General features: G+C 49.8%; 3 protein-coding genes across 3 annotated transcripts; 1 reads left to right on the top strand and 2 right to left on the bottom strand.

The window, feature by feature from the left end:
* Positions 1–4,415: 4,415 nt before the first annotated feature.
* On the bottom strand, positions 4,416–5,250 carry ENH_00030340 (hypothetical protein, conserved; the record flags this gene model as incomplete). Its single annotated transcript, XM_013584799.1, has 3 exons — positions 4,416–4,465; positions 4,935–5,007; positions 5,116–5,250. 3 exons carry the CDS (start codon positions 5,248–5,250, stop codon positions 4,416–4,418), a joined length of 258 nt encoding a protein of 85 aa, XP_013440253.1.
* Positions 5,251–5,778: 528 nt separating this feature from the next.
* Positions 5,779–6,785, bottom strand: ENH_00030330 (hypothetical protein, conserved; the record flags this gene model as incomplete). Its single annotated transcript, XM_013584798.1, is given in 2 exon segments — positions 5,779–6,075; positions 6,081–6,785. Coding segments are annotated over 2 exon segments (1,002 nt in total).
* Positions 6,786–15,807: 9,022 nt separating this feature from the next.
* Positions 15,808–22,652, top strand: ENH_00030320 (hypothetical protein, conserved; the record flags this gene model as incomplete). The annotated part of the gene is made up of 10 exons (XM_013584797.1): positions 15,808–17,511; positions 17,728–17,868; positions 17,990–18,292; positions 18,415–18,703; positions 18,922–19,169; positions 19,401–19,559; positions 19,725–20,051; positions 20,170–21,228; positions 21,479–21,876; positions 22,025–22,652. The coding sequence occupies 10 exons, from the start codon at positions 15,808–15,810 to the stop codon at positions 22,650–22,652; spliced, it is 5,256 nt and encodes a 1,751-aa protein (XP_013440251.1).
* Between the last annotated feature and the right edge of the window lie 195 nt (positions 22,653–22,847).

Here is a 22,847-nt window from a genome sequence, read left to right as displayed (position 1 = left end):
CACACACCCGCTCTAAAAGCGCATCCTGAAACTCAAATTGTAATATTTGCGTCGTAAACGGTAAAGATTAGCCCACTGCCGTGGGCCCCGTAGACGAACCCTGCTGACTACATGCACTTCTGGAGCCCCTGCATCCAAGGAAAGACGTAAAGCATATGGAATTTTGCGAATTTTTGATATATAATCAGAGGTCACATATAATAACGCAGGGGAAAAGGGCGAGGAAGGAATTGTGGCCACCATGCAACTCCCCTTCCTAACCTTCCGAAAGGATTCTCTCCTCGTCCGCTGCTGCGTCGCCGCATGCATCTGGTAACTAGAAAGTTTCTCCGGTTAGGACACGTGTACATTGCTTATTGCGCTACCGCTCTTGCAACGGCAACAGTCGCAGAAACAAAAGCAACGAAATGCGCAGTAGCAGCAGCAGCAGTAAAAGCGGCGGACCTAGCAATTGGTCTCGTTAAGATATCCCGGTTTTCTATAGAACAGTTGCTTCTTCTGCTGCTGCGACCTCTTCAGGTTCATCCCGCAAGATGTGGCGGCGTTAACTGCCTTTTATCTACGTGAGAGGCAGGTCGGCCCTTCAACAGTTCTGGGGAGCTTGTACACACGCTTCAGCTAAATGGTTTATTTTTCCTCCACTTCACATGCTCTTTACTAGGCCTTTGGTCGCAGTACATGTAGATCTTACTTTGCGCCTTCATGCTTTTCGCTGCTGTTTAGCTTACCATTTTGCTCGTCGCAGCCTCTGTCTCCGTCTGCAAATATGTCGTCTCATCAGTCTTTCATTTCCTGCCTCAGTTCATTTGATCATCCTTTTCTACTTTTTTCTTCATGTCTGCACCGCCTGCAAGCTATGCCAGTAGCAAACATGCATGACTGAGAACAAGCCAGCAGGCAGTCTCCTCCGGGTCAGACTGCTTGTTGGCTTGTTCTCAGCAAACATGCATGACTAAGAACAAGCCAACAAGCAGTCTCCTCCGGGTCAGACTGCTTGTTTCAACTGCTTCGCGCAAATTTGCCTGTTAGTGTTTCATTTTGCAATGCTTTTCTAGTCCCTCTGCATTTTGTGTGCCTTTCTTTCTGCGCCTCAGTTAATTTTCGTCTCTGTGTGTCCTGCTAACTTTGTGGCTCTATTCATCATGTTCATTCTGTTTGATTTCCATGTATCTGTCTTTGTGCAAACTGGCCTCTTTGTTTCTTCTCTGTTTATTTCCCTTCTCTTGTAACTGCTTCGTCACATTTCTGTCTGCGTCATGATTTGCTTGTCTGGTCGCGTCTTTTTGTTTGGCTCTTTTTTCTTGCTGTTCGTGGCATGTTATTTTGTTGGCTCATTGCTTTTCCGTTTCGTTTTTCGCCTGTTGCTGCTTCCTGTGACTGTCTCTCTGATCGGCTTATGCTCCTCTTCGTTTGCCAGCAGGTGTTTTCGGGTTACCCGTGTTAGCTCTGCTTCAGGCGTATTATGCTTCTTTTTACGCTGCTGTTTATCCTTTGCCATTTTCCCCTTAGCCTGGGTTGTTATGCTTCTGTCTACTTTTGCTTCGCATGATGAAGGCGCCTGACACAATATTTGTGCCAGGTTCCCTGCTTTGGCTGTTCCTGTCGCCTTGCTACGTACCATTTTGTGCCTTATTTGCGTATATCTCCGTCGTTACTCGCTGAGTCTTGTTCTTAACCGTCTTTTTGTATGTCTCATCCCTCGAGCTGCGTACATCTGCTTTTTCTTCGCTTTGTCCACCAGTGTTCGCCCATTCTTTGCCCTCCTATATTGCATTTTCTCACTTAGTTTGAAAATTTCTGCGCTTCTTTCCATTTTTTGATTGCTTTTTTGTCTTCTTGGTCCATTGCAGCTGGGCCGTCGCCGCAGTCCGACCACACATACGGAAGACATGGAGTCGTCTCTTTCTTCATTTCTCGATTCCAAAAGGGGTATTTTTTGTGTGTCTCGGCAAGGTGAAAATGTTTTTGTCACTGTAAAGCAATAAAGGCGGAAACTGTCTCGAAGGGACACGCACAGCAGGGGGCCCAATACGGCCTTCTTAAAACAGAACCCCCGTATGTGCTGATTCAGACGACCATCAGGATGCTCTTTCTGCCTTTCGAAGGGCACCCAGTGAACTTCCAGAGTTTGTTTGGGAGAAGGGATAAGAGGTTCGGCAGGGAAAAGGCGAAAGGGGTGTGGAAAGGTCCCTAGGGTGTTGCAGGGTCGTTGCCCCTGCTGCCTTTCTCCAGGGCTGTAAGTGGGCGGTACTGCAAGCTGTGCCTTTTGGCGACCCTTCCAGCAGGCAGGCCATACCAATGAGTAGATGCATTAAGGAAGGCCCACCGGCCCCTTTCGAGACAGCTGCAGCGTCCAGCAGCTGCAACTAACACAAGGACCTCAACATCTGGCCCACTGTGTCGGGCAGCCTAAGGGTATTTGGGGCCGCTGAGGCCGCTGGAGCCTCAGGGGCATTGGGAGAAAAGGCCCATAAATGCAAATTGTTCTGCCTCCGCGGCTTTTGGAATTTTGCCGGTGCAGCTCTTGTACGGCATTTCATCTTCTCTACTCAGACACTGAATACACACGTGTTTTGGATCCAGCGCTATGGTATTTACGGTTTGAAGTCCTATGTTGTAGATCCGATCCCCAATGCAGTAACTTAGGCTTTATAATTCGCATTTGAGAATTTATTTCAATAGCTTGTCTGCCTAATAGGCGATTACACTAACTTTTCCTGGGCTCCGTTTTACACAGCCGCTGAGGAGGCAATAGTGGCAGATAGGGGTGCGAATACGCACGCTAATTTTTCGCTAAGGGTCTAGGTTGCAGTTTTTTGGGTCTCTCCGACCCGTAAGTGTCTGCTTTGCCTGAAGTGCTTTTCGCCATCACCTCAACTGTACATACTGCTGCAGCATTCCATGAACCCCTGCAACATTTCTCTAAAGCTTCGTGCACCGTTATTGCGATGGTGCCGACGAATGCGTGCAGCGTAGAGCCTTGGTATCGACCAAATGAGACTAGTTTGGGGGGAGTTTTATGCTAGTACATCTGGCATTCGGGAGACCTCGTAACAGTAGAAAAAAAGCTATTGAGGACAGGCTGTTCGGCGTACAGGGCAGAGCGCCTGTACTTCCTGAGACTTACAGCTAACAAACCAAAGGAAAAAACTGAAGGCGTTCCCAGGCGCTCTGTGAGTATCATTGTCGTGGTGCAGAGGAGCATCTTGTGGACTTGCAAGGGGCTTCGTGCTCAGGTGGGGCATATGACGCATCGCAAACCTGAGCACTATGCCCCTAACGAGCCCAAAAATTTTCCTGACCTGAACACTGGGTCCCTGGCACGCCCGAAAAATGTTCCTTGTCCCCACAACAATGACACTTGCACAGCAGTAAAAGCCAGGGGTTGAACGCAAATACGCAATAATTTGGGGAACCCTGCTCATTCTAATGCTAGAGCCTAGACTAGTTTTATCAACAGCCGCGCCACTGGAGTCCTAGTTAGCTGGGATGCAATCGCTCTAGTGAACGAGCTAGGAATTGCCCATCTGGCGCTCCAGCCCTGCGCCAATCTGCTTCATTTTCAGTGCACTAGCTTTGTTGAGTCAATTTGGCAAGAATGCCGTCTTTCGAGCAAGTCAGGCCCACTCGCGGATAGCACTAAACTGCCGCTGATTCCCGAACTGTGCGCGCTCTATGGCAGCACATCTGTGTTACAAACGCTGTATGTTGGTATCGCTTGCCTTGAGAAGAGGCGCGCATATGCTTTACCTTACAGTGAGCAGCAAAACTTGAGGGTGCTCATAGTTACTCAAGCAGGACGCTATGTAAGCAGCGGTGCAAGCGAACAGGTTAAAATGCCTTCCAGCGTTACGAAGAGGAAAGCTCCGAGTGCACCTGCTGGACATTAAAACAGTTGCGCTGCCGCAAGTTGCGCATATTTTTGGAATGAAGGGATAGTGCCGTGCCAATCCTGCATGGGCGCTTAAAGGCCTGGGCTGTTGCCAACTTCACTCGACGAAGCGACTGTACTGGAAATGTAGGACGTATAACCAACTGGTGTAGAAGCAAATTGTCCCAAGGCTCTGGAGCAAGAAAATAATTCTCAGAATATTATAACAGAGCTCTCTGCACCCCCACTTAGCTAAGCTGCTTAAAGCGTTATCGGCGCTTCGCACTGATAACACCTACGAATCGCTGAGGAGCATTAAGGGCTTTCTGATGCTAATGTGCGCGTCGAGGCTACTGTCAGGCTCAAAACCTAAGCCATCTGGAAATGCTGCGCGGACGTCGCAGCTCCTCATAATTGCTTGAAGACAATCTTAACGTACAGCGAGAAAAGCTTCGCATTGCATGAATGACCTTCGCGCTTATCCAAGCGGCCTTGCCATCACTGCAATGGAGCACGGAAATACTTTGCGGCAAATAAGCAAAGGCTATAAGTCAATTAAATCCATAGAAACTTCTTCGCTTTCGTTGGTGGTGGCTGAGATTAGACAAACACAAACACGGCCCAAGCTCAGGTGAAAGCCTTACCAGTTCAACAAAGCGAATACCTGCACAGTACCACAGTTCTGTGTGGGGCCTCCTCTGCGTCCATGTGCATCAGTGGAACCACCAAGAAGCCTCTTGTGAAAAGCAAATAATCCACAACACAACGGCTGCAAAAATAGCAAGACTATTCCTGCAATACCCACCATAGGCAGTCAAGATGACATGTCCTTTGATCTTTGAACCAGGTGGTCTTGGGAGTGCCACGCTGAAGTGGTCTGTAGGCCCCCTCTTCACTGCAGCAGATAAGGGGAGCCAGACATAATGCACTCTAGGCAGCATCCCACAGTGAGTGGTGAATGTAACCCCGTCACCGGCTGCATGAGCTGTTGGTGCATCGGAAATATTTTCGCGGGACAAGGGCAGGAGCGTGTGGTCTTTCTTGAAATATTTCGTCCACTCACTCCGGGTTGCTTGAGCTTGTTGAAGGGCATGAAAGGCCAGTTCTTCAGTCAGCGCCATTACGTCGCGTTTAAACTGCAAATTCATTACAAATGAAGGGTTTGACAGCAGCATACTGGAGCCTTGTAGGTAGCCTAAAGGGTTTTCGGACGTTTAGCTACGGAAGAAGCTCGAATCGCTGACCCTCAAAACAGAGTTGTTCAGATCAAGCTCTCCTGCCTTATACCCAGAAAGTAGTCGAGTGAGCTTGCCCTGCTTTTTCTTCTCCTTCACAAAGTCACGCAGATACGCAAAGCACAGCGGGCGCTTCTCCATCATTGGCCCTCTATCTTGTCTTTAATTCCACCAAGCTGTGGCTTGCTTTGATTGCGCGTCTGGCGAGTTCATGAGTAACACAAAAGCCGCTCAAGCGTCAAGGTACTCACTACTTCCCTAACTTCAATATGCAGACAAACGGTCGCACTGCCATCCGGTAGAGGGCAGTTAACTCTGTGATGCGCTGTGGGCAACAGGATAAGCTGCACAATGCACAAAGGGGTGCTGAACGCAAGCGTAAGCCTGGAAGATTGATGAGCTGGGCCTGAGGCTGTCACTTCTCCCGCTGCTTCGAAAGGGTTCGACCAGATTCACTTGCTGTATCTGCAGACCCACCGCGATACAGAGCAGAGTGTTCGTGGCAAAGGCTGGCCACACCACTTCCACAGTTCATTAGCTCCATACGTAGTCCCTCGTAGCACTGGAACAAGCAGAGCACACAGATAATGGCCACTTTCTTTGAGAGTCTGCTAAGTCAGCTTTATTTACCTGGCTCAAAAGTCTACACAACTCTCACCATACGACTCCTCGCTAGGCCTTAGGCTGTTCAACACCGGTGAGAGTGGAACTAATGATTCCCAGGAGCCTTGACAGTGCACGTACCGTGTTCACCAAATGACGAAATTGATAGGGCAGATGCAAACCTTTGTAGTGTGAAGAACTCAGGTTTCCAACAGACACCATAGGCACGAACTCTCTCATTTCTCCAGGTTGCAGAGATATCTGATCAGGTTCCAGTGGACCTCCTCTTGGAAAAGACGCTGGTAAAGTTGCTGCTTTCGACGGCCCTAATCGCAGCGTTATTGGTACTGAAGTTGGAACAGGCGTTGTCAGTATTTAGGTAGAGTATGCGTGGCTGAAAGCGCTGATGCAGAAACTTCCGGTGCACCCGCTTGTGGAAATACAACTGATCGCGCTGTACGCTGTAGAGTTGACTCACCAGCTGTTGCTGATTCAAGGCTTAGTGCTGCCAATGCCTGAGAGGGCCCTGCTGCTTGCCCTCCTGTTTGGCCTGATCGTGATCGTGGTGGCACTGGTGGGGGAACAGAAGTTGACGCGGGTAGACTAGAACCTGTGGCTGGAGAGGGCAATGTTGATGATGATTGAGCCGGCATATGACCTGCTGTCGGTATCGTTGCTCGTGAAGGTTTTGTTGAAGCTTCTGGGGCAGATGAATCCAGCCCTGGTAGGGCTGCTGTTGTTGGATTTGGCCATGCTTGCTGTGGAGGGTGTGGAGACAGCGTTGCTTGCAACGACAGTGCTTTTATTGATGTGGCTGGCGCGGCTGCTTCTGTTTGCGGCTGCGTGGCCTGCTTTGCTGGTGCAGGAATCAGCTGTGTTTCTGATTCCTTCAGCTGTAGTGAGCGCTTTTCTGCCTGAAGCATTGCCTTAGTAGGTGCCCATAGTTCTGCAGTCAGGCTTGCTTCTTTTGCTGGAGCAGACGTCCCTGCAGGTTGGAGCATCCATCCAGCAATGTCGATTGAGCCTTCGGATGCTGAGGCAGAAACTGGAGCAAACGTTCCTGCATTTGGGAACATCCATGCATCAATGTCGCTTGGATCTTCTGGTGATGGGGCAGAAACTGATGCAGCTGCTGCTGAGGTAGCTGGTGAACGCAGCTTTGGTGCAAGGGGGAGCTTTCTTCTGGTTGCACTTGATGAAGTAGACCTCGATGATAGTGCTGGCGCCGGTCTTCTTGGTCTTGAAGGAGACTCTGGAGTATTGTCCCCTACTCGGGTATATGATCCTTCCTTTGCTCGCTGTTCTGCTCTTTTGTCCGCGAAAAAGTTTTTCAGAGCAGGAAGACCTCCCGTAGCTCGCTTCAAAACTGAGCTTGCTCGGCGAAGACTTCCTCCTTTTGGCAGGCCTGAAGAAAATGACCCTCCCCCGAATGATCTTGGAAGTGAAGCCCCTCGTGGCAATGCTTCCCAACCATGTCTCCTCCCCAACGAGCTCTGCCCAGCGCTATGAGCTCTGGCACTGCCAAAACCTGTCCCATGGCCGCATTCATCTTCATCATCACCATCCTGCAAAATCCGAAACGATGCGAAGCGCTTAGACTCAAAAATGCTACAGCAGCCCTTCAACAAACTATTTCAGTCCACACGTGGCAAAATTCCCTCAGTGTTGTGGACTAGATGATGAGTTGCTGGGCACCTACAAGAAGAGCTTCCTCTACCTCGCCGTTGTCTTCGATCCATTTTTCTGATAGTGCCCGGACAGATCTAAAATGTTTTGTGGATAGATGTAACGCACATTGCACCAGCAGGAACACAACAGCGGCAGACACCCCAAGTGCTAAGCACCCATGCCAAAAGACCCGTTCACTTCTCCCTGGAGGGCGCCTTGTCTTGATATGGACAATATCAGTAGTTCCAATTAGTTCCTTATGAACTGTAGAAACAGGAGGCAAAGAATATATCCCTGCCGTCTCCATCGGCGCAACGTCGCCGTGAGTTAACACGATTCAGGGCCGATTCAAGACTGCTGTGGGAGTGAGCATCCATCGCCCAAGAGCCGCTACGGCTGAGTTCAGCACCTGCACGGGACCGCAGAAAAATGCAATGCCAGTTTTCAGAACCCAGCTGGAGAAACCCACCTTGAAGTTGATATCCTGATTTCATCTGGAAAACTGGAACGTGATATCAGGGGCGAGAGGCCAGAAAGTGCTATTCGATCCCCGATGCCTCTCTTCAGTACACCCAAAACGCTGTCATCAAAATTTTTCGCTATAGTTTCGAAAGCGCAGCACCGAGGAGGAAGGCGCTCGAAATGTGTCGGGCAGGAAATAACTAAGCGTTCCCGGATACTTGCATGTTGTGGCTTTTTAGGCTCTGATCCCCCACTGATAATTTATTTTTAGAGAAACAATCAAAAGGGTGATTTATGAAATTTGTATTTGAAGGCGCACATGGCGAACTGGACGGGTAGGCAGAACGGATACAACAGAGGCGTCTGAGGCTGCACCGTGTACCCTGTTCATGTACGTTAACATAGCATCTTGCTAATTTCCGTACACGAGCATTAACACTTCAGAAAACTGAGAATTAGAATCAAAGTTAGTGGCAACAATTTGAGTGAAGATGGCTCCTTAACCCTGAGAGTTCTTTGCAGTCTCTGCTTGAGCGGTCTAGACTGAAATGACGAAACAGATCATGAACGCTCACGGGGGAGCGGTGGCGACTCTCCCTTGTTCCACCGAAGACGCGCACACAAAACCTGTCCCTTTCTTCGTCATAAGTTAATGATAAAATGGATAATTTGTTGCCGTGATCCCTTTCCGCCTAGCCCATGGATGCGCGCCACAAACAGTAAGAAGAAAGCACTCCGCCAACACGCGGGCGCGGGGCGGTAAGTAAGCCCAAAGGCATTGGTTCTGGCCAGTTAAGACCCTCTCTCGTACTAATTCTAATGTATAGTGGCTGAAGTAAGTGTTTTTTACTGAAGAAACAACAGCTTCAAGGGTACGAAGTGTGCTGAGCAAGACGTCTCCAACTCCTCGAGAGTCTCCAAAAGTTTAACTGGCGTTGCTGTGCACCTGAGAGCTTCACCCCAAATGAAACTTACGCATAAAAGAAGGCCATGCCTACAAAATATTATTTTGAAGGGTTTTGCTGGTAAGTTATACCTTCTCGTCTTGTCCTCTGGGGTGCCAGCACTGCACAGCCGCTGGGTGGTTGACTTAGCAGAGACAGTCTTCCGAGAGCAAGGATTCGTGAGCATCAACTGACCCAGTTCGGCTTATTTAAAAATTTCTGGCTTTCTTCCTAGCAGACGAGTTACGCCACGAGCATGCGATTAGACCGTCACTGGAAGACCAATATCGATCAGCTTCCAGGTTGGAGTCAGTGCTCCACTTAAATACCAGTTCAACTGTATGGCTAAAAAAATGTACGTTAAGCTACAAACCTAAGCTATCTGTATGGCTAAAAAAATGTACGTTAAGCTACAAACCTAAGCTATCTTTCAGTTGACTGCGAGCAGGTCCACAGCATATTATTAGCAGAATTAAGCACTTTTTTCCATGGAGAAGTAGCAGGCGGGCTTATACCGCTAGTTGAGAAGCAGATAGCAAAGGGTCGGGCCATCTGAATGCTTTTTCGTCATCTTGAGTGTGTTTAGAGGAGTGCCGCATCAGCAGGATAGAAGCAGAGAAAAATGTGCAATAAAACGCGTTCTTACCTCCAGTCGCCACAAGCTTTTGAAAAGTAAAGCATTTTCCTCTTACCGCTGGTCTTTAGAGTGGGCAGTTGTGCTCTGTACCGTTCCTCCAAAGCTCCGTAGGCTCGTCTTCCAGCAGCGTTTTTTCACTTTATAGACCACCAAGTTTACCTTCCCGCTCGTAAGGTTTGTACGCTGCAACGATCGAGGATATTATAGATGAGATGGCAGGCATTTTCCTCCACCCGTCTTTCCTTCTCACAGCCTTTCTCGGGCGATTATTTTTTGCATTTTGCTGTCTTTGTTCATTTGCGTGCCTTTTCGTTCCTGCGCTTCTCCCCTCGCACCCTCTACTGGCTTGGCGCATTTTTGTCCCGCTTCTGTTCGGCAGGAGTGTCACTTTTATCCTCCTTCTTTACTTTCGCTCTATGTATACATAAGTGTGTCTATCTATGCATTTTTAAAGGTCTATGATTCGCGTATCCAACCTTTCATCGTCTCAAATTGTATAATTCCTTCTGTCTTCGTGTCTTTTGACTTTTCTATCCCTTTGGACTACTCTTTGACTGTCTCTTTGTACCATCTTTTCTGTCTTCAGTCCTGCCTTTGTATGTTCCTCTTCTTGCTTTAGTTTCATTACTCTTTGAAACGCGTCTGGCTTTTGCCTCTCTCTACCTTTCCTTGAGGTCGCTTCTCACAGCAATCGAAACTCCACAAGCAGCAGCGGCGTATGCGTCATCGTTACATCTACTGTTGGCACCTTTGTCTTCTGTCTCTATTCCTCGTGCTGCATCGCTCGTTGCGTTAGAATGGAAAGGAGACTCGTAAGAAATGTCTGCTTGATGGTCAAGCCTCAGGTTCCCACAGCGGTCGTCCCTATCGGGATCCACAATGACACACAAACACCATAGGCTGAAAACGATGCGCCAGAGTGATCCAGAACAGATGCGTGGTATGAAAGTGTTAGTTCTGCGGTGCGTGGAGTGGAGAAGGGCTGGGCCTACCAGCGGGAGCAAAGAAGTGTTCCCATAGCTGTATGACTTCGCAAGCCCCCGACCTGGTTTGAATATGTTCTGAAATAGGTATTGAGCGCAGAGAGTCACCTCAAATATGATAGATACGCAAATAAGTAACGTTAGAGTGATGCCAGGTTGTCAATAGTGTCAGGACGCCCGTAGCAATGCCCGATAAGATCTTGCAGCCGGCCGCATGGACCAAAGAGAGAAGCCCGGCAGAGTTTCGCAACTGGTCTGCCAATGTTCTAATCTCAGAGTCACCCACTAAGCACTAAAGTTGCAATAGCGGACGTCGCCTGAGTAAATAACATGCTCCCGACAAAACACTCCTATTGCAATTTTTGTCTTTGTTCCTGCTCAACAGCTGTTATAAGAATACTTCGTCCAAAACAAAATCCTGAGGACTTCAGCGAGGCTTGCCTGCCGAAGCGCCAACACACGAGCAAATGGCATGAGGTATTCAGCAAAGGACAATAGTCCTTCGTGTTGTTGTGTGAATGCACTGGAAGCGATGAGACCCTTGATTCACGCGTCACTCAGCTGTCGTTTGCAGAGCACGCAGAGGCTGACAAAGTTCTATGTGCTCTGTCAGTTCGTTCCAAATAAGCATTGCTGCTCTAAAAGCCAACAGAAGTACCTACAGCTCCGAAGCCCACGGCCCTGGAGCGCCATGGACTCGGCCGGCGCATTTGAAAGAAACTAAAATAAGTGATGCATGCCACAAGAGACGCTGATAACCTATTGAAACTTTAAAATGGACCAATGCCTGCTTTTGGCACAGCAAAATCTGCTCTAAGGGTTTTGTGCGGCGAGCTCTACATTATAGACTGTAGGCTGCACTCTGCTTATAGCTTGTAACCTTTTCAAATCAGCAAAACCCTCATGGAAGATTAGGTCGCATAATGTTGCACATGAGTACGCACAAGGCACTAAGTTATATTGAGAACCAAAACAACCACCTAGGGCAAAATTTTGTATTAAGTACAGCGATAAACTGTAGTTCTTCATGTTTACTCATTCTGACTCTTCTGAGGAATTCTCGCTCTGTTTAGACGAGCGCTTGTTTTTGAAAAAGTTTGTGGAAGCCTGCTGGCGGTGGGACGTCAAACACAGGTAATGGCAGCTGCAGGCCATGATAGCATTCACCTCCACAGCCAGAGCCACGATCTCGGAATTAAATAGAGTCGGATGTAAAGATTACCGTAATGCTGCCGTGCTTCATCTGATGCGCCACTGCAATGGTGCTATATTTTTTCCATTTCCCAGCGAAAAACCTAGTCTGCCTTAGTCTACTGCGTGAGGGCGGCTTATCCATCGTAGCCGATGGGTAAGCGTTCAAAAAAGTGGAAAGAAAGTATGGGCCGACAGTGGAGGGCGGGACAGCGTATTAGTGCATGCATTTAACTAACAGCTCCTAAATTGCTGGGAGTGACAACCTGCATGAAACTTACGCAAAAAATATGAACATGCAGACGGAATATTATTCAAACGGTTTTTGGCAATGGATATAAATCAGGCTGAAGAACAAGGTCTCGGTCGTGAACGATTAGTTTAGCAGATTCCCAGTAGGGAATGGGAATGCCAGCTAGGCACTGTAGGTTTCTTTGTGGGCTCAAATGGGCGAGTAGCGTTGTTGGAGGAGTCTAGTGCAGTGAGTGACACCCACAAGGTGTGATGTTGACCTGCGCAGGCTCAGCAAAGATCAATTCCGCCAATATCTCTTGTAACTGCAGAAAAGAAGCTCAGAGATCACGAAAAAGAGAGTACCTGCCAGCTGAGGATGAAGAGAGGGGCCTTTGCAAACAACATCTGGAGGAGCACAACCGATTACCAGAAATGGGCAACAGAGGTAGTAAAATACGGTGAACTAGAGCGTGCAGGCGAGGCGTGGGGTTACGTGAAATTTGGGGCATCACCTGAAGGAAAAGGTAGTGAAGCGCAGTGGTGACGCCAGACGCTGCGTAAAGAGCAAGAAAGTAAACATTGCAGTGCTGCTTCTAACATGGTTATGGCTGTACTTATATGATTCGCTGTTTCTGGCCGCTGAAACCATTCCAGGCACTGGTGTCTCGCGTAACCGCCACCTGTCATTTAGCCAATTCTGCAATATGATTGTTCATGTTTTTTGGCAGCTTTGCAGTTCGGCATGTTTTGTAGATTCTGATTTTCCGGGTTTTTTTCTGCCGCTCCAGTACTTAACTGATTCGCTGCCTGTGACCAAATATGTGAAGCTTCTCAAGACATTGGAACCCCGTGTAGCCGACAACTGCTGCCTAGTCAATTATGGGATGCTGCTTTGAGTGCTTTTTTGGTGACATCGCTTCGAGACCAATTCTATGCATTCTGGATGTGGGTCTTTTTTGCCGTAGACGTCAACTCAACATAGCAGAGTCTCTTCCAGTGCCCGTTTACTCCGTTTCTTCAATCGCTAAAGGCTGCCAAACAAACTACGCATGCTTTGCGACAAAGACCGGATGGCCGCCTAAGGAATCAATTTGACGCAGACTTTTGGCACTGACGCCAGGCTCAACAGAAAGGCAGAACAGTCAACCGCATGAAGCTGACAAGTTCTAGGTTTACAGTCAGCTAATAGTGTGCTGCAGGAGCTCATATGGCTAGCTTCATGTGCATAGTATTCTAGCACTTGCACTTAGCGGAGGCCTCACATTCAGTATTGCTTCAGTACGCATGCCAAGCGGGCCAACCACTCTACTAGGCTGGGCCCTGTAAAATTTCCCAGAAGCTAACTACAATCGATTCTAACTTCAACCAGCTAATATGCACTCAAAAATCCAATTCATTTAAGTGAACGCGGAATAGTGCTCCGAAGAAAAAGGTGGCTGAATAAAGCAAAACAAAAGGCAGAATTATCTTAACTGGGCCTTCTTCGTTAACAAAAACCAAATTAAAATATTTTTGAAACTCCCCTCTTTTGTGCAATTATTCCATATTGGATTTAAGTAGCTCCTTTGAATGTGTTTGACCATGAATACGGACAGCTCTGCTAGTTTGAAACTGCGGAAGTTGGTTCATGATGGCATATAATTGATCCTGCTGTATTTCGGCAACCCCGCATAAGAAAGATTATAAGTCCTATTGGCTACACATTCTCGCACGAATTCTTTCTGTTGCCGCCATTGTGCATATACTGATATATTCTTGCCACATATTCAACTACTGCCTCTCTAGCCAAAGTATGTGAAAATCTTGCGTTCTTCTGGTTGTTAGACCGAGGAGCCCGACAAGCCTCTTGTTCTGCATCTCCTAAAACTGGATACGCCCATTTTTCACTCGCAACGACGAGCTATGAGTCGATTAATTTGGGGATCTTTGCAAATGTTGTGGCAGCTCCAGCTGTTGCATCCTGTGGTACTCTTTGAGCTATAATGGAGTATTGGATGATCTATATACGGATATGTATGTGCAGCGGTTCGGTCGCATTTGACATATAGTTGACTAATAATCGAAATTATGCTTAGCGTGCTGGCTCTGTGTTCTCGTTTGGCCAGAAACTCCACACTCGGACAGGCTCACCGCTGGTGAGCAACTAGTACTAAAAACTGAAAGAGACGGCCAGAGAATGTTGGTAGGCATTCTACACGCCCGTAGTTAGTTGCAGTCACCACAAATGCACAGTTGCAGCGATTTTTCTCTTCTGTCTCGTCGTGCGATTCTAGGTGGAAGGCAGAACGCTCCGCTACTCCGCTGAAGTTCACGGAATGCTAGACCACTGCTGGCTGCTGTTCGTTTGGCCTTTCCTAAGCATTCCTCTTCATGCTTTTCTTATATTACGGTCTGTTTCAGTTCCCTTTTTGTCTATGTTACAAAGATACTAGCTGGGGAGAAGCTGCGGAAAAGCTCTAGCAGCGTAGGTTACCATCAGCCACACCAATTCACTGCGCAGCCACACAAGACTTCAAGTAAGGCCCTCTAGGCAGTATGGGACTCCCACGCAGCAGAAGGGCAAAAATTAGATAAAACCCGCATCAAGATATATTTTTCGTCCTGACCATGAAAAAAATATAAACTTGCTGAGGACAGGCCGTCGGCGCTTCAGTAAAAAAGGGACGGGGAGTCCTGCGCGTCGGCTGCAGTACCTGTGTTGCGTAGCACTACAATGTCGCGCCAGCACAACCATAAGGTTGGGACATTTAATATTATACGCATGAAGCATTCTTAGAAAATTTATAGCTTGAGAAGCCTAGCTCTTACAGCGGACTTCGCCTAGGGTGTTTGGGTGGAAGGCCACAGGTCGGGGCTACCTGTGTCAAGTATGCAGCGGACACGCATACCGAGGGACATACAAGTCCTGGGTGATGCCAGAAGAATAGCAGATTTGGGTCTATTTGGGCTGCTTAACCGTAGATGGGTCTGAAAGTAGCGGGAAGAGTAATCACGTAGAAGGGAGGCGAGGCCGCGTGTAGTGCCTGGCACTACAATTGACCTTCGTCGTTATCCCTCGAGGCTTAATAACGCGAAAGGCATGAATAATATTGAATATCTTAAGGCATAAGGCACAGCTGGATAGCGGAAAATCATAAACGGGAACTCGCGCCAGCCGGCCCGCACCGGGCAAAGGGCTGGACGCGAGGCCGCTGCCGCGACTCAGGCATTGACCCTCAGCAAGGGTCATGACTCAGTTCTATTATTCTGGGTTTCCTGAGCCTTACAATAATACGAACTCAACTGTACATGATTATTTTGATGTTGAAGTCGTTGACCGTCAATACAGTGCATCCATCCTAGTCAGACTCGCTCGAGATCATACGTAGTAACAGTGTAGTCGCCGGCTCACTACATCTGTTCACTACACCGCGCCCACTACGGTGCCCACTACTAACCACTGAAGCTCCAGCACGCTGTTTTGGAGAGTATCAGTTTTTCGAACAAGGTATCGCACATACTAATATTTATTATTTCAATGGTCCCAGATCGTGGAGGTGAAGACACGCTCGGATTCTCCGCGACGTGTACATGGATGCCACAAGAAGCTAGGAGCCTCACAACAACAGAGCGATAGTAACAGCAGCAACGTCTGCAGCCGTAGTACCAGTAATGACAGTCGCATGGAAAGCGTTGCCAGAGAGAGAGTTGCAGCGCATTCGGGGGCGAGAGGAATCATCAGGGTTTGATGCCAGTCCGCGGTGTACCCCCCAAAGCGGTGGCGTGCGATGACGAGAATCAGTGACGCAGTGGAGGTCGGAGTCTGCTGTTTGCCGCCAGATCTCTGAGGAGTTTTGGGGCTCGAACGAAGCAGCATGAAAGATCCTGCCATGCGGCATGCACTGACAAAAGCGCCAGCTGACGCAGCGCAGCAACAAGACGAACAGCTGCGAGCAGCCCACCTTCAAGGAAGGCGAAAGCATTGCAGCCATCATCAGCTATGGCAGATGAAGACTTTTTCTCCCTTCTCCTCAGCAACCACATTGGGGGAGGAAGCGGGATGCCCCCTGACGAGCTACATCAACAACAACTGCTCCTTCAACGTCGCCAACGTCGACTTCAGCAGCAGCAGCTTATGCAGCAGCAGCAGCAGAATACCAGCGCTAGAACTAAGGAGGGACGAAATGAAGAGGGCATGACTCAATGCCATGCCAGGCTTGATCGCCGCGCACCAGCAGCTGTTCACGCAAACGCATCAGAAACAAATGGTGAGAGCTGGAGTCCACTGCAGCGAATACAGGGGAAGGTGCTGGGGGGGCAGCAGCATCAGAGGATGGAACCGTTCATGGAACACAGAGGGAAGCCACGATCGAAACAGCAACACAAGCAGAACACGGGGGGAAAGCAGCAGCGGCACCAGCAGCTCTCAAATAGAGGGGAAATTCGCCATTGCGCAAGAGAATCGCACTGGACTATTCACAGCGACAGAAAAAGCGGCCGCTGCAGCACCTCAAGCATAGGTGGCAGCAGCACCCCTGGCATAAGTGGCAACAGCAGCTGCACTTCCAGAAAGTCCAAGTGCTCGAGGCAAACGGAGGCAAATCACCGTTGGAGGTTCAGGAGCAGCAGCTGCACAGGCAGTGCACTACACTGCAGCAGCGAAAGCAGTTACAATAGGAAAGGAAGCAAGGGTAGGTGCCAAGATGGAGGCTGCAGTCCCTGCAGAGACAGGAAGGATGGCAGGAAAGCTCCTAGTGAAAGTTTGACTAGGAGCCAGATCGAATCAAGCAGCATCGATGAATGCAGTAGCAGCAGAAGCAGCAGCAGCAGCAAACCATGCCACAGCAGGCGCCGTACTCGAACTTGCCCTTATTCCTCAGCCTGGAAGCAACAGAACCATCGTCGACAGCCGAATGTAGAACAGCCAGAAGAGCTACTGCTGCAACGCCGACAGCAAAAGCTACACCAACAGGACCACAACCAGCTCCAACGTCAGAGTGACAGGAGCGGCAGTAGCAAAGACTCAGTTGCGTCCTTGATCTCGCGCAGTCGTCGCCTTCTGTTAGGGAACGCTTCGAGACTTCGAGAGCGACGGCAGCATCAGCACCCATTGCATCAGCAGCAAGAAGAGCATCTGCGGCGAGAACAGTTGCCGCAACATGTTGCGCTGCAGCCAAAGGAACACAGTCGACAAGAACGAAAATACCTAGAGCGGCAGAAACGCAACGGCAGCCTCAGCAGTACTGGAACAAATATAGTCAACAACGATAGCGACTTCAGGAATCGCAGCAGCAAACTGAACCTTTCCACAGTGCCCTGTCACCAAGGTAGGGACACGCAGATGCCTGCCAGATTACAGGAGCCGCAGCAACAACAACACAATCTAAAGCTGCTGCAGTGTCAAGAGCCATCCCACCAAAAGCAACAGGAAAAAAGTGAAACCAAACCTCCGGAGATGGAAGATGCAATACAGCAGGCAAGGCTGCTGCTGCTACAGCAGCAACAGCAACAGCTCCAGGAGCTCCAGGTGCAGCAGCGGCTCCTGCAGCAACAACAGCTGCAGCACCAAAAGGCCGAGGCCGACTTAAGAGAGAGGGAACAGCAGCTCCAGCAGGCCGAGATCGCGCTGCGCTCGGAGCGACAGCAGCAGCAAGGAGCAAACAACTTGCGACAGCAGCGTCGTGCTGTGGCAGCAGCAGCTGCTGTTAGCGTGCTTCAGCAGCAGCTGCATTTGCTCCGAGTACTACTGCAACAAAATCTACGAGACGCTGCAAGATGGATAGAGGGCAGCCTAACGCGATTCAAATCTATTTGTGACAGACAGGCAAGCTAATTTTGCGACTTGAATGTAAAAGCTGCAGATTTGAATCATCGAGCTGAGGCGCTGCCCTACGTTGGCTTCCTGTTGGTGCTGAGTCAGGTTGGTGCAGCTGCAGCAGCAGCAGAAGCGGAAGCAGTTGCGGCTCACAACCAGCAGAAGAAGCATCTACAGCAACGCATTGCCGTACTTCAACTTGAGCTGCAGCAGACTGCGGAGGCCAAGCAGGAGCAGGAAGCTCTTGTGGGTTGCCCAGCTGATTCTAAGCCTGGACGCAGCCTAATGAAGATTAAATGTATTGTTTCTCAATTGCACCGACGACATATCAAAACTAAATTCTCAGATTTTTGAGTTTGTGCCCTAGGTAGAATCGCTGCGAAGAGAGAAGGAGGAGCAGTGTCACGCAGCAGCAGCAGCAACTGCAGAGCAGGTCAAAGAGAGCCTGGAGCAGCAGCAGCTGCTCAGACAGCAGTTCCAGAAGCAGATCACGGAGCTCTCTAGTGCCCACCAGCGGCAACTGCAGGAAGCACAGCAGCAACACGAAAAGAAGCTGCAGCAGCAGCTGCACCAGCACCAGGAAACGGCGAACACCGAAAGAGGACAGCTACAGCAACAGCTGCAGGAGCTTCAACAGGCGCTTGAGACTATCAAGCTGCAGAGGGAAGAGGTGCATTCCTCTTCGCCCCTGTCCTTCAACTCAAGATTGCTGTAGCTGCTGCAGCTGTTGACCTCATCACTGCGATTGTGATTTCTGATTCCTAGTATGCTCCTGCGGTTTTTCGTATGCAGGAAAGGGCAAAAGAAGAGCACCAGCATCAAGCGAAGGCAGCCGAGTTAAGAAAGTTGAAAACGTGCAACAATCTTCTGCGTGAGCAAGTACAACAGCAGGAAGAGCAGCTGCGGCAGCACCAACAAAATCTGAGGCTGCTGCAGCAGCAAACCGAGAAGGAAGTACAGCAGCAGCGCGAGAAACAACAGGAGCACGAACAGCAAATGATGCAGGCTGTGGAACAGCTGAATGCTGCGGTTTCCCACAAAGAGGCAAGAATAAAGAGTCTACAGGAGGAGACCGAAGCTGGTAAACTCCAGCTGGAAAGGTAGCAAACCCTATGATTTTAAACCCCGGGGCAGACGGCCATGACCTTGGCCCTACACCCCTGCTTAGTCACTCAACGATATCGGCAGCAAGGCATACCACCATTTTCTAAGTGCTTCCTCTCCCCCCTTAGGGTGGGAGTGTCTGTACGATGTCTGAATATACTGGGGTCAGTAGTGCTTTGGCTGCTTTTTTTAGAGAGAGGCAGATGGTGTTGCTTCAATCAGAAGAGCTCGAGGAAACCCGCAAACGCCTTGCTGGTGCAGTATCGCAGCAGCAACAGCAGCAGCAGGCACTTCACGAACAGCAGCAGCAGCTATTGAGAATGCAAAGGAAGCAGCAGCAGCAAGAAGAGGATGCAGCAGCACTGCAACAGCAGTTGCAGCAGCTGCATCGACAGAATGAAGCAGCTGAAAGGGAGCATGAGGACAGATACGCTGCCCTCCAAGTATGTTGATGTGGCAGCAGAAGTAGCTGTTACTGCGGCTGCTGCTGAGCTTGCAGAGCAGGATGGCTTCCTCACTCTCTGTTTCGGCACGATGCGCCGCTGTAGCAGTTTGCGCATCAGGCTGACATCCCACAAACACTTTCGCTGTTACCCATGCTGTCGCGGATGAGACCAGGTACCGGTACAGTTGGAGCAAACAAAACTATGTTTAGGCTCTGCTGACTCATGCAGGCTGAATCAAGCCAAAGATTGCAACAGCTGCTGCAACAGGAGCAGCAGCTACGGCAGGAAGTTGCAGCGCAACGCATGTTGCTCCGGAAGGGCAACAGCAGCAGCGATGAGCTGCTGCTGACAAAGCACGAGCTTACTACCCTTAAGCATGAATTGCAGGTCATCTACCTGTGACTAGCGCTGCCACTGTTGCGTTTGTTGTTGCTGCTGTTGCTTCTTTCTGCTGCCACAGCGCCATAGAAGGCAGATGCGTTGCTGCTTCTGCCCCAGCACTGTTGGGCTAATGCTAAAGCCCATGGAGGCTCGTTGTTGCTGCCTTTGCAGGAGTTGTTAGCTGAGGAAACGGAGAAGAGAGAAAGCTTGATGCAACAAAATGAGCAGCAAAAGCAACAAATCGCCACGAAACAGCAGCTGCTGCGCTGCCTCATGCAGGAGAAAGCTGGCCTAGAAGCCCAGCTGTCGCAGGTACAGCAACAGCAGCAACAGCAAAAGCAACAACACGAAGATGCGTGCAAAGCGCACGTAGCACAAGTCTTACAGCTGGAGAAACAACTAGAGGAAGAGAAGCACAGAGCTGAGCAGCTGCAATACAAGTTGGAGCAGCAGCAGCAGCAGCTACTCCTGCAGCAACAAAAGCTTGATTCTCTTTCTGTAAGCCACTTCAGCCTGCACTCCTCCCACTATTTTTGCCGCTAGCCTATATGCCCCTTTCTCTCATACTGTCAATATTTGCCATCAACTTAAGTACTTCTGCTGTTGGGTCCCTCAGCGCGAAAATGAGGAGAAGCAGCAGCAGCTATTGTTGCTGCAGCGGGAACAACTAGCCCTGCAAGCGCGCCAAGAAACTAATTCAGCAGAAACAACGAAGCTGAGAGATACGCTATATGCCGCTCAAAAGACCGTCCAAAGACAGCGGGAGCAACTGGTGGAATTGCAAAAGGCATGCATGCGTGGAGGAGACAGGGTTGATAATGAACTCTTGCAGCTGACAAATTCGGCACACCCAGTGACGAAAATAACAGCAGCTTCTGATAATGCAGTAGATGCACTTGTTGAATCGCCTGCTGATCTGCACACGAAAGCAGATAATGCTGCAGCGTCTGTGGCTACTCAAGAAAGTGCGACGTCAACGGACACGGCACGAAGTAACAGCAAACATCTGTTAACTGCTGTGCCGCTGGAGATGCTTTCTCTACCAGAGACCAACGCCATGCTGCAGAGCAGCGAACAGAAGCAGCAACAGAAGCACAAGCAACTGGCGGGGTCTTTACCTTCCAAGCAGAGCCGCCAGAGCAGTGCCGATACTTGTGACAGTGAGCTGCACCCGAGCTACAGCAGCAGCAGTAGCAGCAGCAGCAGCATGCAGGCCTTGCAAGAAGATCAGAGCATCTCTAGCAGCAAGAGCTCCGCGAGAACAAGCAGCGCAGCAAGCGGCACCAGCAGCTGCAGCAACTCTTGCAACAGCGAATGCGATAGTTCTTTCAGCTTCTTCCGCGAGAGAACCGAATCGATCTGCAGTGACAGCAGCTCGAGCAGCACAAAAGAACAGCAGAAGCAGATGCAACCTGGAGACACACCACGGTTTGGTCCTGCAGCGCAGTTCCTGCAAAGGCTGGTCAAATCGCGGCGCACCGGCAACACCGGGCAGCAGCAACGGCAGCAGCGGAGAGAAACAGCCTCAGTATCCAAGTATAGTCCTAACATTAGCAGCGAAGAAATAAAAAGCGGCAGCCACTTTGGGTTACTACAGAAGGGGCTCAGTGAACTTCGGAGTTCGACACTGGCTGCGAGGAAACGTATACGGGAGTTGCAACTGCAGCAGCAGCAAGTGAGCGTCCATGCGCTATACGAAAGCAGCATCGGCCGTGTTTGTAGAACGATAATCGCTCGTTGGCAGCAAAGGGATGCGCTCGGAGTGTTTGCTCTCTACATTTCAAAGTGCTTCGCCGACTTCCTGGGACTGCGTGTTGAGGTTATTACAGTCATGCTGTGGAAGTAACTTTGATGAATTTGATAGTCCAGAAGCAGAACGTTTCAAGGCCCAGAGGCTGTGCGTAAATGCCTGCCCGTGTCTTCAGGTGGCAAAGCAGCTCCAGGAGGTTGAACAGCAGCAACAACGGCAGCAGCAAGAAGAGACCGATGTATACGAACAGCTCGCGCAACAATCTTGCTGCTGCGAAATAGCTTATCAAGACCTTCTGCAGCAAACAAGCCGTTTTGCTACTGCCATCCAAAATAAGCAAAAGCTTGAGGCTGCCGCTCTTTTGGCTGCTGCAGAGGACCCTGCAGCTAACGCAGAAGGCATAGTACCAGCACTGACAGAAACAGTGAGTGACGGTAGAAACGGCCCTGTTAGAGCTTTCATTGCCGCTGCAGCAGACGCGGAACAGGAGGAGGCGCTGCAAGCGCTGCTGACAGCAGCAGATAGAGGCAAAGTTCGCGCCGCCATTCAGTACTGGACGAGGGAAGCAGCCACGTGAGCGAATCAATGTTTAAATGCCTTGCTCTTGCTTCGCTTAGACCATGCTAGTTCACTTCAAGAAGAGCATATTTGCTGCAACTGCTTCACCGTCCCGCTGCAAAGGGTTCTGCTGCAGTGATTGCCTCTGTCTGCCCTCCTGCAGCGCCAGGTGGATACTACAGCGCGCTCATGCGGAAAGAGACTCAGCAGCGAACAGTAGGCAAAAATCGCAGCTGCAGCTGCAACAGCTTCAGCGGCAAACCGAATCAGGAAGACTTCAGCTGCAGCAGCTGCAAAGGCAGCAACTCGCTTTACAGTCAGAGGAGACGCTTTGCAGAAGACAGCTAAGAAGTTTGGTTAACGGGGAGCAGCAGCTTCTGCTGACCACTTCCCACAAAAGTTGCAGCACGAGAAATCGCAGCACTGTGCCTTTGTTCAGTGAGCGTGCATTGTCCCTCGGCAGCAGTTGCAGAGCAGGCGCGAACCGAACTGCTTCAGCAGAACCGTCAAGCAGAAGGATCGGCAGTGGTAGCGCACCCCCTCAATCCATAGCTACTTCTGCTGCTTCCCTTTTAAATGAGAGAGGCAACACGGGCAGCACCAGTTTTCAGGCTCTAAGTTCGCTGGAAGAACTACTCCAGCACCACAGCATGCTATGCTTATCGCCCTCACTGAAGAACTGGAACCCAGAATCGGCAGCAGCAGCAGAAGAAGTGGAAATGGCAACAGAAAGTCTTCACAACAAAGGCTGCTCTTTCTGGGTGCAGCTAGAGGAAAACGCAGGTCTGTAGCTGCAGCAGATGGTACTACTGCAGCAAAAGACACTGCAAAAGCCGAACTAGCATCTGTGTTTGCCTTGCTTAGCATGCACCGCTGCAGCTTTTCGCTCCTAAATGGAATGAATCGTGCTGCTTTTCTCGGTGTATCCTGAGCTTCCGAGATAAGTGTATGCTCGAGCTGCACTCGTACTGATTAGATATGCTGCT

This window comes from Eimeria necatrix, genomic scaffold (assembly GCF_000499385.1).
Source record: "Eimeria necatrix Houghton genomic scaffold, Enh_scaff21, whole genome shotgun sequence".
Lineage (NCBI taxonomy): Eukaryota > Apicomplexa > Conoidasida > Eucoccidiorida > Eimeriidae > Eimeria > Eimeria necatrix.
This window is presented reverse-complemented; position numbering and strand designations above follow the sequence as displayed.